The 27,917-nt window shown below is 37.6% G+C and overlaps 2 protein-coding genes across 5 annotated transcripts; one reads left to right on the top strand and one right to left on the bottom strand.

The window, feature by feature from the left end:
• Nucleotides 1–143: 143 nt before the first annotated feature.
• Nucleotides 144–24,458, top strand: LOC126976658 (histone-lysine N-methyltransferase E(z)). Of its 4 annotated transcripts, XM_050825141.1 has the most exons (18): nt 432–448; nt 754–919; nt 1,007–1,196; nt 1,800–2,015; nt 5,498–5,646; nt 5,739–5,908; nt 8,243–8,406; nt 9,649–9,663; nt 11,508–11,608; nt 13,727–13,859; nt 14,629–14,724; nt 16,734–16,864; nt 17,870–18,018; nt 18,859–18,965; nt 20,206–20,374; nt 22,452–22,642; nt 23,588–23,753; nt 24,298–24,458. In XM_050825141.1, exons 2-18 carry the CDS (start codon nt 845–847, stop codon nt 24,356–24,358), a joined length of 2,283 nt encoding a protein of 760 aa, XP_050681098.1. In that variant the 5' UTR covers nt 432–448; nt 754–844; the 3' UTR covers nt 24,359–24,458. The 4 variants fall into 4 exon arrangements, with proteins under 4 accessions (XP_050681101.1, XP_050681100.1, XP_050681102.1 ...); XM_050825144.1 differs by having other exon boundaries at nt 144–919; nt 5,742–5,908; XM_050825143.1 differs by having other exon boundaries at nt 152–919; nt 14,632–14,724.
• Nucleotides 24,459–24,532: 74 nt separating this feature from the next.
• Nucleotides 24,533–27,513, bottom strand: LOC126976456 (FAD-linked sulfhydryl oxidase ALR). Its single transcript, XM_050824775.1, has 3 exons — nt 27,164–27,513; nt 26,894–27,090; nt 24,533–25,462 (listed from the first exon to the last, which is right to left on the bottom strand). The coding sequence occupies exons 1-3, from the start codon at nt 27,269–27,271 to the stop codon at nt 25,300–25,302; spliced, it is 468 nt and encodes a 155-aa protein (XP_050680732.1). The 5' UTR covers nt 27,272–27,513; the 3' UTR covers nt 24,533–25,299.
• Between the last annotated feature and the right edge of the window lie 404 nt (nt 27,514–27,917).

The following is a 27,917-nucleotide window of genomic DNA, read 5'->3' as shown; positions in this document are numbered from 1 at the left end:
TGTGGTAATGACGTTGGGGATTTTAATCATATATTCTTTGCCTGTCCTCGACATGACCGTTCCGCTTTTATTTCCTCGCTTTTGTACATTAAAATTCCTTTTCCTACTTCAATTTCTGTCCTTTTATCTAATATAAATATTGATGTATATAGAATTTTAGCTAGTTTTATTTTTCTTAACGATATAAAATTATAACCATTTATGTACTTATATACTAAATTTACCTGATCCTTTTCCAAATTCCGTTCCAATTCTCAATCCAATGACACACTTCCTCACCTTTTTGTATGGCTGACGCACAAACCGTGCAGGCCAATAAATGGCGCAAAAAAAAAAAAAAAAAAAAATTGAATATTTTTATTTGTTGCCTGAAGCTTTTTGTTTTTGATACATAATTACTGTTGGATTTCCTTAAAATTTAATAAAAACTCGGAAATTGTAAATAGAAGTAAGAAGACCATCTTACGCGATAGTGCAATACATAGCTCTTGACTCATCGAGTTGAGACCAGAATTTTAGCGTATCGATATTGAATTTTTCATAATAAAATGATGAAATAGCTAAATTTGAGATTTTGTTTATATATATATTAGCAACTGGTCTTCCTTCAACTCCTTTAGTGTTTTATATTTTTGTGTATCCATATTATGCTGTATCACTATTTAACCGGTAACTTTTATGAGAAACGTGATTTTTTTGAGTGTTATTGAATAATCCAGTATAGGTATATTCTTTGCTATTTATGTTTGCTAGTTGGCCTACATTTGTTAGCGCAAAAAGTAATTGCTTTATTTTTTAATTGTTAAGTAAACTGGTACTTTAAGAGTAACATAACGCACATAAAATGAGTAAATCAAAAGTTTCTGCCGAATGGAAGAAAAGAGTGAAGTCAGAATATATGAGGCTACGTCAGGTCAAGGTAGGTAAGGTCAGGTATGACCTGTTTGTAAAAATCTTATCATACCACAAATAGTTTAGTGATTACTTTTGTTGTGTTTTTAATTAGCGTTTCAAACGAGCAGACGAAGTTAAGGTGGCATGGGCGCGGAACTTGAGAATTATGTCAGAAGCAGTTGAAAGCCGTGACAATGAGCAGCAACTTATGGAACAAGGAAGACGTCCATTTTGGCCACCTCCAGGTCCTAAACCTAGTCATGAAAGCCTTATGAAAAGAGCTGAAGTTACATGTACTGACAGTGAGTACTCATTTATGTTTACATGGAGTGATTTTTGTTATCAACTACTACTAAATTGCTTGTGATTGGAACTCCTTGAACAGACTTTCAACAAAATGAAAATTGACAAAAATTTAATCTAATCAAGTTCAACTGTCCTTCAGTAAATCTGATTACTCATTGAAATCCCTTTTAGTGAACCAATTGTTAAGTAACTAGACAATAGTGCAAACATAATCATCATATCAGCTAGAAGATGTCTACTGCTGGACAAAGGCCATCCTGAAAGATCTCAATGACAATCTGTGCTGCGCTGCCCTAATCTGACATATTTTGGTGATCTACCTTATGGGAGGTCTACCAACATTGTGTCTGTGTGTGTGGTCACCATTCGAGAACTTTACTGCCCCACCTGCCATCTGTCTCTCTAACTATGAGCCCTGCCCACTGCCACTTCAGTTTCAAATAAAAATAAGAAACTGAAATGGATGAAATATTAAAATAAAATATGTTCAGTGAGGACAGGATTCATGATATATTTATGTAGTAAAGTTAATTTTTTGTGTATCTGTGATTGTGTTACTCTTGTAGCTCATAGAATAATCATTTGGTCTTCAATTTCAGTGTCTGGTACTAATACTACCCAACAAGTGCCAATAAGAATCATTAACTCAGTGAACCCAATCCCTACTATGTATACATGGGCACCAACACAAAAGAATTTCATGGTTGAGGATGAGACAGTGCTGCATAACATCCCTTACATGGGTGATGAGGTTCTTGATCAAGATGGAACTTTCATTGAAGAATTGATTAAAAATTATGATGGAAAAGTTCATGGTATGTTAATGTTGTGCTCTTAATCACTTTCTCTACAGAGACTCCTAATAAGGTTTTTTTTTTCATAATGAAACTTAGGTTTTATCATATTAATTACAAACTAGATTCAATTTTATTGCTAAGTTCCGTTTCCAGTGTCATCATACATGTAAACACTTTTTTCTAAACAAACTGCCATAAATAAATAGTAAAAGTTATAAAATACTGAAACACAATTTACAAAAACCTTACAAGAAAGGTGCAAAGAAATGAAATGGAGTAATACTAAGCACAAAGATGGTATTGGATTTTTTTTCCTCAGCAACCACAATAGGTACAGAGCCCCACAATATATTGTTGGAAAGGTCTTGATGAGAAAAGCTTAAAATTGTGAATGATTGTGAATCATATTATAAATGATTGTTTTCGAGAATATGCCAACAAAGGCCATTTTAAAGAAATTGGTATGTTTACATTGTAGATCACATGCTTTTGTTTATAAATATATCACCAACTGTTTTCAGGTTTTTAAACATCTTGTACTAATTAGAGCAAGTTTTAACTACCATTCAGATTCAGAATATCTTTATTCAGTAAAATCTCAAGGATCAACAATCAATCATCAAAGGACAATAAACTATTCTGATATACAAATATTGCATATGCTTAGCCATGCTGGAGACATATGAGGGATGAGCAGGTTGTCACTAGTGAAGTAATAAAACCAGTGTGAATGCATCGTAAATAAAATCCATAGTAACATTCCAAAATATAAACTAACTAGCTGACCTGACAGATGCTGTTCTGACAACAGAAAAAAAAATGATGTATTCTTGAATAACGTGGTCTAAAGCCATCGGGAATGTGTATTCTAATTTAATTACTTTAAAGTGAACCAATAATGTATATCTGATTGATCATACCCGTTAACTACCGTTTTATAAAGATTTAAGATACCATGAAGATATACATATGCCTTCGAGGGTTATTCTGTAGACCTATATACAATACACAATTCCGTCATTCATTAATATGTTATAATATCTCAAAGGGTTTAGACAGCGTTTTCGTTGAAAGCTCCCAGACAGCTTACTTTTTTCCGACACCTCTAAAATAAAATTCTTTAAATTGAATTTTTAGTTATTTGAAACTTTTCAGTTTTTGAAGTCGGTTTTTTTAAACGTAGTTCTTATTTTGTTTTACACCCTCTTTAACGATGTTTGAAGCAGGCATTCTGTCAATTCTGTTTACGGCATAAGGTTACATTAAAAAAGTTTATATTGTCCAAAGATCTAAGGTTAGATTAGAAATAATTTTATATGGTGGTGAAGTATTCTTAAATTTTCCCCCCAATTTTCTTAATTTTCTTTCATAAGAACCTTCTCCTGACAATAACAAACAACAAAAAAAGAATTAGCTTAATCGGTCCAGCCGTTCACGCGTGATGGCGTGACCAAGGGATATAGGAATTCATTTGTATATATAAAGTTACTGAAAATTGGCCATTTTAATACACAGGCTGTTAAAAAATACTGTACTATATCTTAGGCTCTTTTCATAATGCAGTGGGTCGCGTTCTGATATGACCGGCGCAATTGCATGAAGCTTCATAGTGGCTTTCATTGTGTCGCCTGCAGCCGGTTGCGTTTTACGACACGCTCGGCCGGCCCAAATTTTTGTACGACGCTCGCGCGTGTGACCGTCGGTGCGCGGGCCCATGCTGCATTGCGAGCTTTCACTGTCGGACGTAAGCGTGCGCGTTTTATTTACAATCATGGCGGCAATTGATACAGGACAACTCATAAGAAAAGTTCAAAGAAGTCCTGCTATTTGGGACTTACGAAGTCCGTTGTATAAACAGAAGGATGTAAGACAAAGTTTATTAATTTATTAAATGAAAACCTACAGCTAACGATAAATTGTATGTATAACAGAATATAAAACAAACAGATAATTAATGGTTTTTACATATAGAGTTGTTGGGTGAAAACAATTGGCACGGCGTTTTTTGTTTTGATTATGCTATATCACCCAACAATGCACTATTGCCAAAAATATATAATAGTGCAGAACTCAAAATAACTGCTTTTTTATTAACTGTGTCCATGACTGGTAAAAGTACGTGACTGTACACATTCAACCGAGTGAATACGCGAAACTGTGAAATGGTAATTAGTCGACCGTTAGCGCTGAACGCGACCGGCGTCACGCTGTAGAATGAAAGGAGCCTTAAGACATCCAGTAGTGATTCTCAAGAAATAAGCACATTAAAAAAACGTGCAAAAAAAGTTATAATGTAAAAGTTATTATAGTTTGGACACCTCTGCCTGCCACTATTTTCATTTTTCTCCGCCCACTCACCCACTTCACTCATGTTCACGCGAAGGGCGCGCGCGGTGTGCGGTCAGAGTGGTGTATCCGCATTGTACTTCATATCCATGACAATTATTGTACAGGGGTTTTTTAACACAGTCTATATGAGAATCACATCCAGATATGTGCATTCAATGTATGCAATTAGGCAATGCGTACTTGAACAAGAACATAAATTAACACATACCACTAGACACTAGTGTTAAAAGTTAATTTAGTTCAGTTTGGTTCCCCATTTATCACGCAGTAAGTTTAACCTTACGCTTTAACACACTATAAATTTATATCCATTCGTTCATTTCATCTCAAAATTCTGCTGTGTATTTTCATTCGTTTGTTATGCTAGTGCTCACCGACTTGTTGTGGGGGAAACAACAGGTAGTGCTGTAGGAAGTTTGGCGTGTATTGTAAAATTTGTAAATATAAGGAATCAATGGATTTTTGTTACTTAAATTTACTATGTAAAATAAAAAAAAGTATGACTGAAAAATGAAGTTTAGTCAGGTTTGTTCTAAAAGGGGTATCAAAAGCAATTTTTATTCCTTTATTTTGCAGTATTTGAAGCAATTTATAAATAGATACATAAGTAGAACTCCTAACCGGACATGCATACGTAATGCAGGGTCGAATGAGAGTGCTGTATATTCTTAGTTTAGTGTATGGGCTTAAATTACTTTTGCAATTTAAAACGGGACTAAAGGCACCGAGGGGTTGGCCGCCTTTTACTTGTAGGTGTTTACTATGCTTGGACCAGTTGAGTTTATTATCCATTTAATCTTCAAGATACCGAACAGAACTTCGCCAGCGGATTAACCAGCCAATATACGACTTCGTTTCGGTGCTTTACAATGACGTTGAAACAAGATAGCCTCTGTCTTGACTCGTATAATTTATGCTTCCAATTAGAGAAGAATGAACAAAACAATCTGATTGCAAGTTGCAATCTACTAGTTATAAGATCGACATCATCAGATGAAGTGTATGAGGCTGTGTCGTCCGCAAAACACGCATACTTTAGGTTGGATAGGGATGTCACTCAGAAAGATAAGGCACACGTATTATTTATATATAGTAAAAACTTTGATACGTAGTCTAAAAACTGCATAAAATCAGTGATTTATTTGTTGTAGGTGATAAGGAGGGTGGATTTATTGATGATCAGCTTTTTGTTGACTTGGTACATGCCCTCATGTCTTATACAACTAAAGAGGAAGTAAAAGAGGAAGTAACAGAGGAAAAAGACAGAAGGGACTCTCGCAACTCTAAAGAGGAAAAAGATGTAAGTTAGAGACAATTTTTTTTTATTCCTTTGTTTTGTACAGCAACCTTCTATTTTAATTATAAGCTTATTAATATTCTAAAAATTTCCAGAAGGACTCTATAAAAGACAAAGAAAAAGAATGTGACAAAGACAAAGAGGATTCCAAAGATAATATAGAGAAAATAATTGTAAATGAGAAACAGTTTCCTATATTTACAATATTTCATGCAATCAGCTCACAGTTTCCAGATAAAGGAACTGCTCAAGAGTTAAGAGAAAAGTAAGTCCAAATAAATTGTAGTCAAGGAGTCTACATTATTATTATTATACATTTAATATTATAATACACCTTCCAGCTGTTCAGTAATTATAATTGAAATATGTTATTTTCCTTTCAGAAAATTATTTGTATTTCCAATTATCAATGATGATATAATAATTCTTATTGTCGTTGTTTTATTCTGGATGTTTTATATATATCGGCTCAAGCTGGATAATACGACTCTACGCACAAACAAATTTACAATTATGAATAGTTTACAAATAAGATTATAATGAAATTAAATTCAAATTAATTTTATGGATCGAACAGATACGTCCGCTCGCTACGAGCGGCAGTATTAGACTGCGCGCCCGTTCCTATGGGCTATGGCCATCTCTGATGCCCACACATCCTCGTATGTGGAATCTGCAAAGACAAAATTCTCACTCTATCGTGCTCGGTCATACTGACTCTTTTTTCATCATTTCAACAATTTTTAGGTTGTTACTAAAACAATCTAAAGACAAGTTTAAAAAAAAGCTGTCAATTAGCTCACATCATATGTACATCAATACCAGGGTAATCATCTCTATACCTACCCATAACCCCCTCCAACTGACTAAGATCGTTCATTTCTCGGTGGTTATTCTCGTAATCCCTCCAATAATTTTCTAACATTTCCAAACGTCTTTTACAGTAGTATAAGTTTTTTTACCGGACCCATCTTTCTTAATGTTAGTTAATAATTTGGTTAAAGTGTCAAATATCTCTGTTTGGTTCATAAAAAGATTTTCCATGGTGTTCATAATTAAAATAAACAACAAGTTAAGTAAAATGGATTGATCTGACCTTATAAACTCCTTACGACAGCTCTTGGACAACTTCAGCTACACTCACAAGACTGTTTACTATGTCACTGGTTTGCTTCGAATTCACGAAAATACCTCTTAACACTCGCGAACCGAACTATTCTCGAAGGACCATGAAAAGGGGTGCATTTAGGGGTAGATATATATTATATTGGTTTTATGGTAAAATTATATATTTACTTAAGATATTAAATAAATCTATGACACTTGCTAAATAACTATAATTATTAGTTCTACTTGTGAGTACGCGGATATCTACTATTAATTGGTTAAAATGGTTACTCGGACCAGTCCTGTAATGGTTATAGACAAATGGTTAATGGTAACTAGGACCGGACCGATCAATGGTTACTCGCGTACTGCCTTACTAAAGGCAACACATGGCTACAAGTAATTAATATTATCCACCAAGTAATATTTTTAATATAATGCTGTTCGATGGATTTACTTCGAACAGAGACATTTTGTCCATCCAAGGGCTCATCTCGTTTTCGCACCAATGAAAACATGGATAGCTCTACATGTCGCTACATCTTATCTTTAAATTTTAATTTTATAAATATTATTGATAGCATTGTGAAATCCGACATGTTTCAGTATAACAGTAGTGTGTTGGTTTTTAGACAATTTTATAAAATATTTTGCATGTCAATTGACGAAACATATTGGATTATCAAAAATATTATGTTAACATCTTAAGTACAATGTTTCTTGCAAATAAAATTTCATTTAATTTACAATGACTCATTTAATATTCGCAACAACGGAAACAAAGAGTCATGTGTTGTTCCGAAATGTAAATCACCACCATTAAATTAGAAAATAAAAGAGTGTGTTGACCTGTGACGTCACAGCATTTGTGCGCCCGCGCGGCAAATAAATATTTATAGGAACTTTAAATGTCTGTAAAATCTAAACTAATTGGTATTTTGAAATGAAACAAGGACCAGTGTATTTATACATATAGACTTTATTGTGACAAAGTTCCTAGCGATTTCGCATTAAGGCGAAGAGTAAGCAGAAAACACGCAAACATGATGTTTTTAGACAAGTTTTGTGGTGAAAGTATAGCATTTCGTGCTATGAACACTATTTAATCCTGTTACACATATCCTTAAGTCTTATTTGTAGGATCCTAATGCTTGCTGTTGGTTATAGTTAACACTGCCGAGCTTTTTTGAACTACCACTTTTCTTTGAAGTTAAACAAGTTTTTTGGCATGGCGTGACGCATTTTTTTGGTACTTCTCTCAGAAAAGTTATTCTTATTATACTTTTTTGTGTAGGTTCATTTATTCAGATTAGTAGTGAATAACAAGGATTGTTAGCATATAAACTGTTTTCCATGCTAGAATTTTGAAAATATTGGCTTTGTTACATAGATGGCGGGCCGGCAGCCGTGAACTCATATCGCTCAAGGTCGCCGGCATTTAGTGTCGCCTTAACATTCTATCATTCATTGTATCATCATATTAATCTGACAGGTACATCGAGCTGACGTCACGCAGCGACCCGAATGCGCTGCCGCCCGAGTGCACGCCCAACATCGACGGGCCGCTAGCGGAGTCCGTGTCCCGCGACCAGACCATGCACTCGTTCCACACGCTTTTCTGCCGCCGCTGCTTCAAGTACGACTGCTTCCTGCACCGTGAGTGTCCACCCTCCGCCGTAAATTCCTCATCCCTTATACATTATCTTAATATATATAAATTACGTGTCACGTTGTTTGTCCGCGATGGACTCCTAATCTAATGAACGGATTTTAATGGGGATTACTTCATGGAATACAGTTTAGTACAACTTGAGAGATTGGATAGTTTTTATTTCGATTTGGGACCCATAATTATTTTTAGTTTCAATATTTGTTTTGTATGGACATATTTTCTATGGGAGAATTTAGTGACGCAGGGTTTGACAGTTCCACTGTGAAACAAATTCATTATAACAACAGGGAGCATTTTTTACGAAATGATTCTTGATGTTTTGAAATATTATTGGCAAATTCCTATAAAACAGTATTTTTTTTATTATTTACACAACAAAGTCTGTCGGGTCATCTAGTACTATATATTTTAATGGAAAATATTTATTTAAAAAATATGAAACAATATTAAAAGGGTGTAAAGGCACATAAGCCATAATATTATATTCATTCTATCATAAGATTCATAAGTCTCTGGGTGTCATATTACAATACAAGTGATATAGTTTTTTGATGTTATCCAACTACGACATTGTTAAGCACAAATGATGCCTCTTAAAATAAGGTGTAGTGTTTACCTGTATCGTTATTAGTAACATTAAAATTCATTTGTTTCCGAAGCGGTAGTAATATCTAGTAATTATTAGAAATGACATCAAAAAGAATTCTAAAAGAATCAATTTTGAGAAAATAAATGCCTTTTATGCCTTTAAAAAAAAACAGATTAAAAAGAAAAACAGGCAATATTGAAACATGCCAATGATACATCAATTTCCATGTAATATACAGTGGTAATTGTGTCTTCATTATTGATATTTTCGAAATAAATATGATACTAATTATGAGAGTAACAGAATAAGTTTAATTATATGGCACCCGCCATTATTGATATAAACTTTTATTATTTCAATATAAAATTCACGAATGTTACCACCAAATGCATTTTGGAAATTTTCGAAATCTGACTATAATGTTAAGGTTATAGTCGTATTAACTGACATGAAAGTGAATTGTGTATAATATATTAAGTATTTATTACCAAACAGTATGATTGCATGTGTGTGAAAGTAATAACATAGTGACGTCATAATATGTATATGTAAGTGATATAGGTATGATGTAGTTTACAATATAATATGTTTATTGTTTATAAGGCCTTATGATGTCTGTTATTGTTTTGGCTGACAGGATGTCAGACCACAGGTGAGGCCTTAATATTATAATATGTTTACATTTTATATCATGTTGCTAGACTATAAATACTGCCATTTATTATATCCATGAATTTTATTTTATATTATATTTCATATTGTGGTATATATACCAATCCATCCATACCATCTACACACATCAACACTGTCTAGGTATATAAACGTCTTATTTAATACAAGACCAGCTGGTGCCTGGTTTGCTTCGCTTCAGTTATTATAAAAATCTACCTATTGTTTAAAATTTATTGATTTTTCTTTAATTTGTGAGAATGCAAGAAACATTACGCCATAGAAAATTAAAGATTTCTTGTAATAAATTGAAATTTAAAATGTAATAAATGATGATTAAATTCCGCAAATCTAATAACATCACTTTGACACGTGTTTCGGCTCCACACGAGGCATCTTCAGGAGATGTTTGCTTGTCAAACGCTGACGCGAGAGTGAGAGGTTAATTTAAATGTACCCTTGGACTTTGTTGATGTGTATAATATATTAATATTTAATATTTAGTAGTGATGCTATTTGAGTAGAAAATATTTGCATGTTTTTATCAAATGTTTATTTATAATTTTATAACATTAAGTAGTAGCTGTCGTATTTTTCATTTAAAAAGTATGTAGTTTCTATAGTGTAGATTCTATAAACAAATAAAAATCAAAGTTATATATATATCTTTCATTATTATTTTGCCGTAAAGTTTGGGTTCTTATCATATATAATTTTATCATTAGAACATTGCTATGAAATAGTTTTTTGTTCAATTAATTAGTGCTTCTTCTTTTAGATGTGTAATAAGGGGGGGGGGGTTATTAATACTACACTAATCAATCGTTGTTGCTTATAAGTATGTTAAATTGGTAACAATTTCTTCAAAATTATGATGTTTATTATCAGCGGCCCGCTCTTGGGATACCTTGAGGAACACCAGTGGCTCGAATCATTGACGATTGAGTCACCTCTATTGCCTCACTATTTATTATACTAATTTATTATTGATACACTATTTTCCTCACACAGCCACTTGGTGGAATCAATTAGCCGCTGCAGTATTCCTGAAGCGATACCACTTAGGGGTCTTCATGCTTAGAACATACTCATACCTTAAAGACCGGCAACGCATCTCTTGACCTCTTGATGTTGCAAAAGACATATGTCTCTTGCCCCCTTTTATATAAAAAAACCATATCCATATCACTTAGATCACCACTGACCATACTATCTTGCAACACCGGAGGCGTATCGGAATATTAGGTACATATGCAAACGCGCTTTTTATGAAGGTATCCATATAAATATCGTGTACCTAAAATGAGATATTTGTTTATAAAACGCATTTATAATCGGCAAGACGAGAAAAAATCTATGATTTGAAGTTAAGCATTGTTACTATTCGCAGTCAATACTTCATTCATCAATCAAAAGACGAACCCTTTTTGCTTCGCTCAGTGTGAAGACCACTGTCAGCTGAACAATACAGGTAGGTCAGTGGACTTCTTGCGAAAAGTGGACTGTATGAGAGGGAACTAGGTACTGACCTGAAGAATATGCTCTGCGGTGATACTTAATCCGGTCCTTGTTTGAATTCCCGTTGGTTCAGGCGGTTTTCCTCATTATTACACAATTCGTTTCGCAGTGCGTTGAATTAATCTTGCGCGTGCGTGCGTGCGTCAAGACTTCGGCGGACTTCTGATTGGCGCGCAATCTACTGCAGCGGATGCGGTGAAAGAGAAAAGAGACAGTGTTACAGGATTAGGAAAAGGATATATAGATAGTAGCGTTAACACTCAGCAATATTTTGTATAAGACGTATTCTATGTGTATTTCGTATTGCAGGTCTACAGGCTTGTCATCCACGCCCTAATCTTTCCCGGCGGAAAGGACCAGACCTAAAACCATTTGCTGATCCTTGCGGATCCACCTGCTATATGTTACTCGTAAGTCCTTTATATATAGGTATATTTAGAAAGTCTCTAAATGACATTGAACCATCTTTTACCTTCAAAAAATAGGCACACACCGCCCTAAAAGGGGGGGAATGCTTCTGTGACTCCTCTAGTTTTGCAAGGGAGAATGGGCGGTGAGCACTCAACATTGGGTGAACCGTATGCGTTGATTAGTTTCCTGTAAGTAGCAACCGTTCCATCAAGTAGCGGCGTATTGTCAGATAATAATAAATTTCTGTTTAAATGGGTTCTATTTTTGTGGAGTCTCATTTAAGACTTTGTTTTTACATATTTACAAATAGTAAACATTTATAATTTTTACACATAGGTAAACTAAAGAATGTCATCCCCGGTCATGCAATAAAGAAATAAAAAGAAATGCATATAGGTGATAACTTAAAATAATATTATGAATTGTTATATCCTAATACAAAATAATATATGTATTTGAATGCCGATTTGTTGTCGAATTTTGATGTGACACTACGATTAAGGAACTCTGTGAAACGAATGTAGAATGACTGCGAAATAAAGCTATTGATTGAAAGAGTTACATTTCTAAGGTTCTCGTAATATTCTATGACGAATTTGGGATTACTTATTTGTGAAATCCAAGATGGCCTCCACTCAAAATCCTTACAAATTTTATAATTATCATAATTATTTATAATTAGTAAAAGGTTCAGGGGCGTACATTGGTTTTCTAGCAAGGTAGGCACTGTAGATCTAACTAGTTGTAATAGCGCTTTATACCGACAGTACGACGTAAGTTGTATGAAATGCTGCTTGCTTCGTATTTGCAATCTGTAGACTGCCTACCGTAGGTTGTAAATTAACTTTAACACGAGTGCTATATTTATTTAGGTTCATAACGAGGTAGGCACTGCCTAAATGTCTATATTATGATATGCACGCCTCTGAAAAGGTTATTTGCAAGGTGCTCAGAGAACGAATTTGTGGTAATTTTTTTTAATCAAGGGTTTTCACTGCCCAAAATATCATATAATTAGTTTAAGGGGTCCGTACGTCCGACTGAAAAATCGAGAACCTTATAGGATCACTTTTTGGGTTTACCTGTCTGTCCACCTATCAAGACACATCTTATTTGAGGCCAATTATATCAGGGAGCTATTAATTTTTTTTTGTTTTTTGTTTCACTTTCACACAAATTTTGTCATATTATTTTAAGAGTTCCTGAGGCATCGCGCTACTCATATAACGGGGACGAAATGGCAGTGATAATGGGGTTTATGTCCCTTACTCGTGCAGCATATTATTCCCCATAAAATCTTTCACCACCCTTTTCATGGTCACATGGGATGATTTCCAGGATAAAAACATTTAATGTCGTTTCCAGGGCCTCATACTATCTTACCGTATCAAATTTCATCTAAATTGATTCAGCGGCTTAAGCATGAAAGGTATAGACAGAGTTACTTTTGCATTTATAATATTAGAATGATTATATCCAGCTATTTAAAGGTGCGTGACAGCTATTTAAAGGTTACAGACTGGTGAAACGTAACATGAAATGTATTATTCTACCTTTCATTGCATGTTCGCTGCAACTATAGACACATAGGCTTCTCATTCCATGCATTCACTACGAACCTCGCGCATACAAATGTTTCCGCCATTCAGCCGCGAACGCGCCTCTTTGTGTTCGTTCGAAAAACTGAAACATCAAGGGTCGCTCCGTGCGCGGCTTGTAGTTCTCATAACATGCGCGTGAAATGCTCGTTTTGCGCGCACAAGACGTCCAAACTGAGATATTGTTACAAAGTGTGTAAGAAAATTTATTGATGTATGCGTTAGTTTGCGGAAATCCATGACCATCCAAATGTTTAGAGTTTTCTTTAGTATTAATTCCGCCAATATTTGTCTTTAAACAATTCGGCACGTGTTTCGCCTCTAAACGAAATCTCATGCCAGAGTTTGGCGAGTCAATATGTACTGAGGATGCCTCGGTTTGTCTTTACAAATATTGGCGGAATTAACACGAAAGAAAACTTAAAACTAAAGACAAAGTGTGTACGGCGAATTCTTTCATTGCATTATACATTTCATGTTAAGTAACATCAATCTATATGCACCATTACATGTTGCTAGGACGGTATGAGGGAGAAACTGGCTCGCGAGAAGGCTCTGGGCGAGGCGGGCGACGGCGAGGGTGCAGCCGCGATAGACTCCCCAAACGACGCCTCCTCCGAGGACAGCAACGACTCCAATCGCTATCAGAAAGGTGAGCCTTACTTAATTTGAAGTTAATGTTTGACCAACAACACAAACTATTACTATGAAGTTCGCGTCCGTGAACCAATTTTTGGGGGCATATGGGCGTGGCATTCATGATCAACCAATCACATCGCTTCGTGCCAAAAACGATATGAAAAAACTGTTTTTTGTAAATTTTTTCGCCGATTGAACGCACATTTTGATGTGTGTTGAAAGGAGTTTCATTAAATTTTATGAAAGGTAATGAAGTTCCCTGGAACTCGGGGCACTAATAAACGTGTGATCTTATTTGTTTTTAATATGGTCGTGGACCAGATGACGTATTGACATTATTGACTCAAATTTTAAGTATGACTCCGTAGTGATACAATATGAGATTTGTAGATTGTATTTTTTTTATGAAAATACGGAACGAGCAGGACGTACAGCTGATGGTAATTGATACGCCCAGCTCATTATAATGTAGTGATGCTCAGGATTCTAGAAAAACCCATAAAAATCTGAGCGGCACTACAATTGCGCTCGTCACCTTATGATATAAGATGTTAGTAATTTCACTAGCTACGGCGCCCTTCTGACCGAAACACAATAATGTTTACACATTTGCTTCACGGCAGAAATAGGCGCCGTTGTGGTACCCATAATCTAGCCGGCATCCTGAGCAAGGTTCAAGGTTCAAGGACTCCCACTGGTGGAAAATCGAATAATAATAGAAAAATAGATATTAAAATTTGCTTAACCAAAACCGTAAATAAAAAAAAAATAACTGTATTCAGCAGGGTGCGGTGGATGCAGCAACGGCAGCTCCGGCGCGACGAGGGCGCCCCTAGCGGACAACGAGCAGGTCGGCGCCCCGCCCTACGCCGCGCTGGGTAACACTCGTATTACTATTGGTTGAGGATCGAGATACTGGTGTAGCAGCTATAGCCGGTATCGCACAATATACTTACGGCCGTTCCCAATATTCAGTCTATCTCCGGTTATGGCTTACGTGAGATAAAAATCAAAACTATCGTTGACTTTTCTGTCCCAATAAACTTATCGACAGTAACTCACCTTATCCGTACACGCTGTCTGTCAATGGGACGACGTATAGCTTACCAGCGATAGAAGATTGTATGAAAATTGCAATTCACGCGTCCCAATATAAGGCGATAAGAATGACTTATCGGTTATCAATATACCCAATGGACAGCTTCAGATTATTGACAGCTAATTACTGGCAGTAGAAGGTAGTAATTTATCTCTATCTGTAGATAGTATATTGGGAACGGCCGATAAATAGACGACTTGTATAGCCTAGTGGTTAGCGATCCTACCAACTAAGCTAGAGGTCCCGGGTTCGATACCCGGTAGGTACAAGCATTTTATTTGATGAATATAGATTTTTGTTTCCAAATCATGGATATTTATATGTATTTATGTACATACATACTTAAACATTTAAGTAAGTATATTGTATTAAATATATTGTTAAAAGTGTGTCAATATTATTATTATTATATATAGTTATTATTATATTATACATACATACATAAAATCACGCCTCTTTCCCGTAGGGGTAGGCAGAGACCACTTCTTTCCACTTGCTACGATCCTTACATACTTCTTTCGCTTCGTCCACTTTCATTATTCCTTTCATACATGCTCTCCGGTTTAGGGTACTCTTGACCTGGCCTTTTTTCAAGACGTCCCTGATTTGATCTTGAAACGTCCGCCTAGGTCCCTTCCAACCCTTTCATTCACACTGGCCTTATACACTTTCTTCGTCAATCGTTCTTCATTCATTCTCTCGACATGTCCAAACCATCTCAGCATACCTTTCTCAATTTTTGTCACAGGTTATTATATTATGTACCTATTTTTTCCACACTTTTATAAAAGTAACATTTTTTGCTCTGCTTGGCGGCCATTTTGTAATTCGCCATCTTGATTTCTATTATTTTTGTTGTTATATGCAATAATGACACAGCTGTCTTACAATAATTGCGTTTCACATTATACGGCTTGATAGACAGCGGAATCTTGGTAGGTTTCCTATACAAATTAAATTTAGGGACTCGAAGCCTGAGCCAACCGTTCGAGTGACGCCTAATTCGTAAATCTTGTCATGTCTTGTCACTCTCAGGCGGTGGCTCCATTTGCAGTATCTACTTTACAGTCTATAACCTACTTAACCCCAATAATTGAATATAAGGAAATTGACTTGAGATGTTACTATTTCCTAAGCATGTTTCTTGTTATTTTCCCTTGTAATATGGTATCCTAAAAGTCTGGATTGTAAAGATTATAGCATAAACGATACCAAACTTGAAACATACCGCGTCCGCCACTTGGCAATCTAATTAAATTAGTATTCATTATTAAAAGCGCGATTCCTGTGATTCCCTGGTGATACAAGATAGTTATTGGGCGGAGGTGATTACTTAACACCAAAGTCAAATCAAAAGCTTTTGAATCGTCACTATAAATATTTCTTTTAAATTACTGAATCTACCATATGGTAGATACAAGATCTCAACGGCCACTCTTTTCAATCAATAGAGTATTTTACAATGGCTGTTATATACAAATGAAATTAGTTTGTATATAATCGTGTTCAAGAGTGTTTTAAATATCAAATATTTATTATATAATCCTATATTGGATGCATCAACCTTTAGAGCTTGAATTCATTGATTGTGTGAGATTGCTTCGTGACATGGACCATCTATCCCTCCCTTCGTACATTCGTCGCCGCCGATAGCAAAGCTATTTTAGTGAGCATGATGAACCGTGTTATAGCATACATATTATGATAGATACAAAAGTAATACTCAGATGAGGCGTTGGCTCGTTTGTCCTCCTGTTCATAATACGAGTCATTTGTTCTGGTGGTCAGACCTGTGCGCGGGCGAGGCGGACTCTGAGTGGACGGGCTCGGACCAGTCGCTGTTCCGGGCGCTGCACCGGGTCTTCCCGCAGAACTACTGCGCCATCGCACAGCTCATGCTGAACAAGACGTGCCAGCAGGTGAGGGCCGCTGCTGATTATTATCACATTCATACACCATTCATGGCAGAACTGTGGCGGACCATATATATAAAGTACTAGCCGTTCCAGCCCGCATCTCTGGGCGAATTTTGAAAGGAAATAAATTAAGTTTTATTCATCTTATTACAAATACAATAAAAAATAAGTAGCCATAAACCATCTAAGATAAATTTCGCATCGAATGGTGGTAGTTTCATGTCGATACGATGAGTGGTTTAGGCGTGATTGAGCCTCAAACAATGACCATTTTTATTTCATATATATTTCTGTTGAACTTCTTTGCTGTGGTTGCAGAAATATCTTGTTAAATGCTGAAGCTTGTAACTGACGATTTAAAAAAAATTCGTCACTTCTCATTAAAATAACTCTTCCAAAGTGTTGGTGATAAACATTATTTTTAATTGAATTTTTTGAAATAAGTGAAAAATTGACATTCTCTTTGCGTGACATCTGTGTCACGTGATTATCCTAAGATTACGTCATCAGTTGCGGATGACTGTTCTCAAACTATTTTCGAGTGAGGCAACGCCATAGATGTGAGCGACACGACAATAGCGATGAAATGGCGAGCTGTCAGTTTGACATTATTGTATAGTGACGTAGTAGGACATCGTGTGATTTTTTTTTTATGGAATAGGTGGTGTTAAGTGATCACCGCCGCCCATATTCTCTTGCAACACCAGAGGAATCACAAGAGCGTTGCCGGCCTTTAAGGAAGGTGTACGCGCTTTTTTTGAAGGTACCCATGTCGTATCGTCCCGGAAACACCGCACAAGGAAGCTCATTCCACAGCTTTGTAGTACAAGGAAGAAAGCTCCTTGAAAACCGCACTGTGGAGGACCGCCACACATCCAGATGGTGGGGATGATATCCTAATTTGTGGCGTGTCGTGCGAAGGTGGAAGGAAGGTGGAGTGTGAATAGAATACAAGGCGGAATATGTTATTATAGTATGATTCAATGTTCTAAAAAAGTTTTGCGGTAGGTGTACTCACACTGGAGCCTGTCTGGCGCTCAGGAGTGCGGCGTGGAGACAGAGCGCACGCCGCCGCGCAAGAAGAAGAAGAAGCACCGGCTTTGGTCCGTGCACTGCCGGAAGGTGCAGCTGAAGAAGGACTCCGCCTCGCACCACGTGTACGTGTACCTTAATATTAATTTTGACAACCTTATAGACTGGTGGTTAGTAACCCTGACTTGTTTGATAAAAATGAGAGTTTGTTTCACAGTCATGGATGTTTGTATGTATGTGTCCTGGTACCCATAGTATGCCTAGTTTTCGGTTAGATATAAGTACCTCTAAACTCAAATAATTAAAATATAAATAACTAGCTGACCCGGCAAACATTGTTTTGCCATATAATTTTTTTTAGAGTTTCTTGTATATTGCTTTATTTTTATAAAATAAACATAGCCTAAGTTACTCCTTATTACATCAGCTACCTGCCAATAAAAGTCGCCGGATTAGCCGGAACAAACAGACAGACAGACCGACAGGCAAAAATTGTAAAAATGTTATTTTGGTGTATGTACCGTATATGTATTCATAATATACATTTAGTAAAAAACCGTTATTTCTATATTACAAACAGACACTCCAATTTTATTTAAATGTATAGATAATTCACACAATATTTTTATAAATTATAGTCTATATGTTATTCTGGTGTGTAGGCTATATTATTGCAAAGTTTCATTAAAATCCATTCAGTAGTGTTTGCGTTAAAGAAGTTCAAACATACATCCAGACATACAAACTTTCACATTTATAATATTAGTACGATTACCAGAGGCCATTAACATAGTTTTTACGATTTTGCTGGGTTTGAATGCGGTTGGTTTTTCGGTTCAATTGTAACCTCAGAGGTCGCGGCTTCGAGTTTCGTATCCTTCGAGATTTTGTTTACAAATTTAATTTAATTTATCATTGGTATGGCTAAAACCAATTTTTTATATGCAATTGTGTGTTCTGCGTAGGTACAACTACACGCCGTGCGAGCATGGCACCGCTCCCTGCGACAACATGTGCGCCTGTGTGCAGTCGCAGAACTTCTGCGAGAAATTCTGTCAGTGCAGCAGCGACTGTGAGTATAACACAGCTGTGATCAGTACATCATTAACACACCAACTAAATAATTACTAAATGGAACGGCAGGACAAACAGACCGGCTCTCCTGATGTATATCATGCTCTCTGACACATCACACCTTCAAAGTGGGTGGGTGTATCTTTTTTTTTTATTTAAGAGATGTGGTGGGGCAACCGCCCATGAATATTTAAGTTAGGAGTAAGCTCTATGTTTAGAGGTTCTTAAATCGTTCGGGAAAACTGCAGCCGGTAATTAATTTCAAAATATTGCTGTGCGAGGCAAGAAGTTACTCTAAAAACGCACGTTTATAGAATGCCAGACGTCATCATGATGCGGGTGACATTTATTGGAAGAGGAGGAGAAACGAGCGGACGAGTCACCTGGTGTTACGGGATCACCGCCGCTCACATTCTCTTGCTTCTGCGATGTTCGCTCAGTAATGGCCTGCAGTGGTAGAGTAATCTCAAGAAGTGGTACAGACTGACACCGTTGATTTTCGTTTTGGTTTGGATTCCAGCACAATAACCGCTTATTACATTTCGCCAAGGCAACTGGGTTAGCGAGCCTTATCTGTCTCGTTCCGTATCACTGACATGTATACTCACATAGTGAGGTGTAACCATCGTGCAAATTCCTTGCATTACTAGATCTTGCAGAAGTTACAACGACTTGTTAATTGAAGAAACTAAAAAGAATGTTAACCAATAAGTTCTTCCAGATAAAATCATTGTAGTTAAGTTAGTTTTAAAGTGTATTATTATAATCTTAACAATAGTTTTATATATATGTGGAGAATCTTAAGTAGCCATCAATAATTTTAATTGTTTCATAAGTTATCATTGTAAACTAGCTGTTAGTTTCCCAAATAACTAATATTTTTTTTATGATAATAAGGGACGAGATGAGCAGGACGTTCAGATGATGGTAATTGATACTCCATGCCCATTACAGTGCAGTGCCACTCAGGATTTTCAAAAAACCAAAAAAATCTGAGCAGCACTACAATTGCGCTCGTCACCTTGAGACATAAGATGTTAAGCCTCATTTGCCCAGTAATTTCACTAGCTACGGCGCCCTTCAGACCGAAACACAGTAATACTTACACATTACTGCTTCACGGCAGAAATAGGCGCCGTTGTGGTACCCATAATCTAGCCGGCTTCCTGTGCAAAGGAGACTCCCTCTGGTAAATATAATAAAATATAATGAAATATTAATTTATGTCCCGGTGGCAGGTCAGAACCGGTTCCCGGGGTGTCGCTGCAAGGCGCAGTGCAACACGAAGCAGTGTCCGTGCTACCTGGGCGTGCGCGAGTGTGACCCCGACCTGTGCACGGCGTGCGGGGCCGACCTGCCCGCCGGGAACAAGCACCCCGCCTGCTGCCGGAACGTGTCCGTGCAGAGGTGAGGCTGTTGTATAACATCAGAGTAGCTGACGACCTGCCCGCCGGGAACAAGCACCCCGCCTGCTGCCGGAACGTGTCCGTGCAGAGGTGAGGCTGTTGTATAACATCAGAGTAGCTGACGACCTGCCCGCCGGGAACAAGCACCCCGCCTGCTGCCGGAACGTGTCCGTGCAGAGGTGAGGCTGTTGTATAACATCAGAGTAGCTGACGACCTGCCCGCCGGGAACAAGCACCCCGCCTGCTGCCGGAACGTGTCCGTGCAGAGGTGAGGCTGTTGTATAACATCAGAGTAGCTGACGACCTGCCCGCCGGGAACAAGCACCCCGCCTGCTGCCGGAACGTGTCCGTGCAGAGGTGAGGCTGTTGTATAACATCAGAGTAGCTGACGACCTGCCCGCCGGGAACAAGCACCCCGCCTGCTGCCGGAACGTGTCCGTGCAGAGGTGAGGCTGTTGTATAACATCAGAGTAGCTGACGACCTGCCCGCCGGGAACAAGCACCCCGCCTGCTGCCGGAACGTGTCCGTGCAGAGGTGAGGCTGTTGTATAACATCAGAGTAGCTGACGACCTGCCCGCCGGGAACAAGCACCCCGCCTGCTGCCGGAACGTGTCCGTGCAGAGGTGAGGCTGTTGTATAACATCAGAGTAGCTGACGACCTGCCCGCCGGGAACAAGCACCCCGCCTGCTGCCGGAACGTGTCCGTGCAGAGGTGAGGCTGTTGTATAACATCAGAGTAGCTGACGACCTGCCCGCCGGGAACAAGCACCCCGCCTGCTGCCGGAACGTGTCCGTGCAGAGGTGAGGCTGTTGTATAACATCAGAGTAGCTGACGACCTGCCCGCCGGGAACAAGCACCCCGCCTGCTGCCGGAACGTGTCCGTGCAGAGGTGAGGCTGTTGTATAACATCAGAGTAGCTGACGACCTGCCCGCCGGGAACAAGCACCCCGCCTGCTGCCGGAACGTGTCCGTGCAGAGGTGAGGCTGTTGTATAACATCAGAGTAGCTGACGACCTGCCCGCCGGGAACAAGCACCCCGCCTGCTGCCGGAACGTGTCCGTGCAGAGGTGAGGCTGTTGTATAACATCAGAGTAGCTGACGACCTGCCCGCCGGGAACAAGCACCCCGCCTGCTGCCGGAACGTGTCCGTGCAGAGGTGAGGCTGTTGTATAACATCAGAGTAGCTGACGACCTGCCCGCCGGGAACAAGCACCCCGCCTGCTGCCGGAACGTGTCCGTGCAGAGGTGAGGCTGTTGTATAACATCAGAGTAGCTGACGACCTGCCCGCCGGGAACAAGCACCCCGCCTGCTGCCGGAACGTGTCCGTGCAGAGGTGAGGCTGTTGTATAACATCAGAGTAGCTGACGACCTGCCCGCCGGGAACAAGCACCCCGCCTGCTGCCGGAACGTGTCCGTGCAGAGGTGAGGCTGTTGTATAACATCAGAGTAGCTGACGACCTGCCCGCCGGGAACAAGCACCCCGCCTGCTGCCGGAACGTGTCCGTGCAGAGGTGAGGCTGTTGTATAACATCAGAGTAGCTGACGACCTGCCCGCCGGGAACAAGCACCCCGCCTGCTGCCGGAACGTGTCCGTGCAGAGGTGAGGCTGTTGTATAACATCAGAGTAGCTGACGACCTGCCCGCCGGGAACAAGCACCCCGCCTGCTGCCGGAACGTGTCCGTGCAGAGGTGAGGCTGTTGTATAACATCAGAGTAGCTGACGACCTGCCCGCCGGGAACAAGCACCCCGCCTGCTGCCGGAACGTGTCCGTGCAGAGGTGAGGCTGTTGTATAACATCAGAGTAGCTGACGACCTGCCCGCCGGGAACAAGCACCCCGCCTGCTGCCGGAACGTGTCCGTGCAGAGGTGAGGCTGTTGTATAACCCGCATCACCGAGGGGCGAACATTTGCTTAGCATGGTGTTTGCCAAGTTTAGTAAGTAGAAATTGTGCACCGACAAATTACTCCAGACTCGGTGATCCAAAAGCCGGTTTATTCAACAAAACATTTATAATGAATGCCGCATCATCACTAGTATCGTTAATTTATATCTATGGTGTTGTGTGTCTGTCAGAGGCCTACACAAGCACCTGCTGCTGGCGCCCAGCGACGTGGCCGGCTGGGGCATCTTCCTGAAGGAGGCGGCACACAAGAACGAGTTCATCTCGGAGTACTGCGGAGAGATCATCTCGCAGGACGAGGCCGACCGTCGCGGCAAGGTCTACGACAAGTACATGTGCAGCTTCCTCTTCAACCTCAACAACGGTAAGACAAGTCCATCTGGCTCATGTAGACAAACCTAAATATCATCCACACTCTCCGGATGTCGTGGCGTTTCTCCACAGTGCGGTTGTCAATCATCCTGCCGCGGTTTTTCTAGGACACATTTCTGTAACTTCACCGGTGTTGCAAGAAAGAGTAGTTGGCGGTGATCAGTAAACATCAGATGACTTGTACTCCACTTTCATAAAAGTAATAAAATAGTCCTATACTAAATAGAGTAGAGTAGGATAATAAAATATTGTATAAGTGAATATGACGCCATATTTGTCATAGGGATGGACCAAAAGCAAAATATACACACTTCACTATCTCACCAACACTTGCGTAAAACTAGCACCCATGAACATTTTAAATTTAGTCTCACAATAATTAGGAGAGTGTTTGTCTATGACGCGATATACTAAGTTTATGGTTCCAATACTTTACACAAATGTATAGCTATGACATGAATAAATTATAAACAGATTACAATATTATTTTTCATAATATTTTTAAATTCTATTATTTTAAAATTTATACGTATTTAACAACATTTACAACAATTATTATGAAAGTTATAGCATTCCAACAAAAAACATTTGTGGGAAATAATATAATAGGGACATGCTAAAGCATTAATAAAAGTACTACCTACTTTAGTGGAGTACCTACGTTGTGACATACGATCATAAACTTAAGAGTATAGAATGTGTGACATATTTTTAATTGTCAAAGGGTGTGTTTGCCTACTTGTAGTATAATATTCAAAATACTAAGGAGTTAGTTCTGTGTGTGTGTGTGTTTACGAGTTGTCAATCAAAATCGGTTGCAGTAATATCTTACTGTATCTCCGTTAGAGATATTCTTCTCTATCGCACACTGTTTGACTACAAGCTGGTATAGTTCAAATCTATGCATACAATTATAGATATTATCTCCAATTCACAGATTTTGTGGTTGATGCAACAAGGAAGGGCAACAAGATTCGTTTTGCTAATCACTCCATCAACCCCAACTGTTATGCAAAGGTGATGATGGTCAATGGTGATCACCGCATCGGCATCTTCGCCAAGAGACCAATCCAGCCGGGGGAGGAATTGTTCTTTGACTACAGGTATGTATTCAGTTGAATTTAATATTATACTTACAGATTAATTTTTCAAGTGGATGTGCATGACCAAATCCAAAATTGTGGGGCATAGCTAAAAGTATTCAAAGGAGTCTCAGCCCAATTTTTATGAAAACGAAAAACCAATCAGATAAGCTTATTTTGCTTTGCCATATGTCATTTCTTCCCAGAAGTTAGTAACTTGATAGTGACACTATTGAATGCTTAATAATGCAGTGTGTTTTTTTTACAAATTAACGGATACAATTTCTGGCCAGGCATATATTGATTTTCAAAAATCCAGTCATGCAGTTATAGATTTTATCAAAATCCAGCCTGAGACTGCTTTCAGTAATAAATTGGACATTTAGTAGTATTTTCAGGTTGACATACCATGGGTACCTTTAAAAAAAGCACCTATACCTATCTAAAAATCTACTTACTTTAACTTTTTCTCTTGCTATGCCTCTTTTAATACTTCACTCTAACATACTAATTTAATGGTAAGGTGAAGTAATATTTAGCATTTATTTTATAATTTTCTTCACAGATATGGGCCCACGGAGCAGCTCAAGTTTGTAGGCATTGAGAGAGAAATGGAGTTTTTATAGTTTTAATTCATTATTTTGCATAGCTATTGTTTTTGAATTCATATAATTAAGTGATTATTCAGATTACTAATAAATAAATGCTTTTTCACAAATAAATAAATGATCTTTGATTTTTTCCTTGATATATTATATGACTTGATATATACTTATATCATAAAATAAGAAACTACCACATTTCCAATTCATAACATTTAATAAAATTCTTCTATACTATTTACATAATGGATTATTACCTAGTTTCAGACAGTTACAATTTATAAGAAAATAATTATATAATATATTCATATAATAATGTTGCCATCACTCATGAAGATAATATTCATGTATTTCTAATACAAGAAAGAGCTAACAATAGGGTCAATCAGGCCAATACCATATATTTATAGAACATGAATTTTTATTCATTCACTATTCTTCTGAAGTTGTTTAAAGTAAAACAAGGTAAGTTGTAGGTAACTGGAAGCCACCCGCAACACAGTCCACCACTAATAATTAACATTTACATCTGAATCACAATAAAAGAAACAAAAAATGGTTATAATTTTAATAATTTCTTGGTCCTTCTCATTAGTCTAAGACCGCTTACATAATATTAAGGTTAGTGTAGAAAAGGGGATTTTTTGTAAGCATCCTGTAACTATTATAATTAGGTTTAAATAAAAAAAACTACTGAGATAGCAACATCCTATGGTTAGAGATATTATTTGCAATTTTACCAAGACAAAATTGGCCGCATTGACCCTATACATCATGCCAATCGGAGGTAACATTGGTTACAGTCACAGATATTATTCACCATTTCGTGTGATCTTAATATTATAATATTTGGTGAACAACAACCACAGACACTAATTAAACAAATTTGTTTAATTTATGGTGTACATTATATCAGGAACGAATACTTATGGCAATGTATTTTCTACTATGAAATCTTAGTTAGGTCAATCACAAGACCCATCAAGCCAGCCATCCTTCCACCGTTCATGTACTTTACTGCAATCAAACTTGGGTTTACCAAGTTTAACATTCACTGTATTGTGTCTTTCACACAGCCATTTTGCCAGTTCATCTCTGGTTTTTGTCTTTGGTGGATGTGTTTTTATGCTGCAAAACAAGAAATAAAAGACTGAAATTCACAAATAATGTAAAAGAATAATTATTCTTACAACAAAAAGTTAAAGAACAACAACACATTAAATTATAGATGTACAAGAGTGGAGCTGGATGATATTAAATAGATTGAAAAATATTAACCTTTCCGCATCGGCCGTGCCCGCGGGCACTGGTAATTCAAAAAACAATGAGAGCGGCTGTGCCGCGGGGCACTCTTTTACCTCATCCAGTTTTCACCCTTATTAGGTGTACAAGATGGTTTATTTGCCTACGCAGTTATGAACGAGTGAATTCCCAAACACATTTCGATCCGTTACGATTCAAGGCCACCAATATTCGACGTCATAGCTTTACGGACAAAGCACTTATGTGTCCACTTGTTCCCGGCCGGCGCAGCGAGCGGTCGTTATCAAGACTTTACACGAAGATCGTTCTTTGTGGAGATTTAAGCTTAATTTTATAATTAACATATACTATTCATTACAAAAACATAAAAGGAAATAAATAAAACAAGTAATTAACAATAATAACAATATTTATTTTAAAATATACCTATTTTTACACTTTTTTTTGAATGAAAAGTCTTTGTGAAATAAAAAAGAAAGACAATATGAATAATTTATACATGGTCTTATAGCTTGTTTCAATAGCTTTCAGTGACAGTCACTCAAATCACCCTAGTTATAAGCATTTTATAACTACACGTAAAATAATACACACGGGGAAAATGCCGCGAAAATGCCGGAAGCTTGCCGATCTACAGTGTACAGCGAGATCCGGAGCGCGCTGATGCGGAAAGGTTAAGAGATCTTATTACCACTATCCCGAATCATAATTACTAAAAAAAAATAGGTTTGTGCTTACAGCCGTTTTCAATAACCTATCTATCCTTAGTTTATCTTACTAGAGGAAGACAAATCTATCCTCTTACACTTGCTCACATTTCAGTAAACTATCGACATAAAGCATTGGAATATAACTATGGATAGATAAGATCTTGTCATAAAATGGTGAGAGCAATGTATCTGTAACTAGAGATTTGTTATTGAAATTGGCTGTTAGTGACCCCTACCCCAGCAATCTCCACCTTCTGCAACATTTAATTGATACTAACTTTTTATTATAATTGTATTGGGAATATTTAATTGCAATATTCAACCTATTTTTTTTTCGCATAAAAAGTATGGAAATACTGGCTGTAGTTTAAATATTCACTTATTACATTAAGTACATATTGTAAATTTGTTATAAGCTTTATGTATATTTAACATTGTTGCAGGTGTTGGATGATTGATATTTACAGGTAAATAAAAAAATCTGAATATACTTCATTAATACTTGACTTGTAAATTTGGCATCCATCAATAATTATTATATTTTGTAATTTAAGTTAATATTTATTAATATGAAATAAATTCTTACTCGTTTTGAAAATCAAGTGCACAAGGCTCACATGGATAAAACTGTGAAAAAATATTAAAAAACTTGGCCATATCATCTGATTGTGCTTTTGTGGGCTTTTCAGGATAGTATGAGGCCATTGTGTGAAGAAAGCCCCATGTTGAATTCCCTAATTCCTCTTTGTCTAGTGGACACTCTTTATTAGGTTTCGGTGGCGCCTAAAAAAATATTATCATTGATAACCAATTGATTTTTATCAGTTATTCTCATGTTCTAGTGAAATTTACTTACAGGTTCATTAGTCTTTGGAACACCCTTTTTTTGGGACTTAGCCCAAGATTTGAAGTCAGAACAAGCCCTGCAAGGCTTATCTTCCTCTTCATCGTGATGAGACGGCATGTTATCATCTAATTATTTCAACTTCAGGTAATATGATGCAATACCCCATCGGGGTTATGATCTTGCACCTTATCAGTATAAATTGTACATAACGTTTAAAAAATTTGGTAACAAATCTTATAAAGAAGTAGTCAAATCACACAGCCGTATATCCGTAAATTATATATATATATATTGTAAATTATTTAATAATAGGTTCGATAAAATAATAGTGAAATGAAATTTGGGAATAGTTTGTCATAAACATGAATTTGACGTTTACAGTTGTGCACGTGACAATATTGTGAATAATTGTCAGTTGTCACTGCAAAAGAGTAAGGCACCTTAACCCGAGAGGTGCCAATCAGACGTCCGACGTCTGCTATCAAAAGTACCGTTGAGTGCCAAACCAGACGTCGTACGTCTGCTTGGTACACAACGGTAGCAGATATTTTTTCGTTAAATATACACAGAATAAGACAAGCTACATGATATACCACAAGAAAGTTAAGTTAACAGACTATAAAAGTAAGAATATTTAATTTTAAAACTTTATCTGTGTAAATACGACAAGCCGTCAAAATGCGGTCAGCCGTTTATCATTTAAATTATCTGTAGCAGTCGATTTAAAAATTCTTTTTTGATCTATGATGTTTTAGTAACTATT

The sequence above is a fragment of the Leptidea sinapis genome, chromosome 41, assembly GCF_905404315.1.
Source record: "Leptidea sinapis chromosome 41, ilLepSina1.1, whole genome shotgun sequence".
Lineage (NCBI taxonomy): Eukaryota > Metazoa > Arthropoda > Insecta > Lepidoptera > Pieridae > Leptidea > Leptidea sinapis.
Note: the sequence above shows the minus strand (reverse complement) of the source record. Positions and strands in the feature narration are given on the sequence as shown.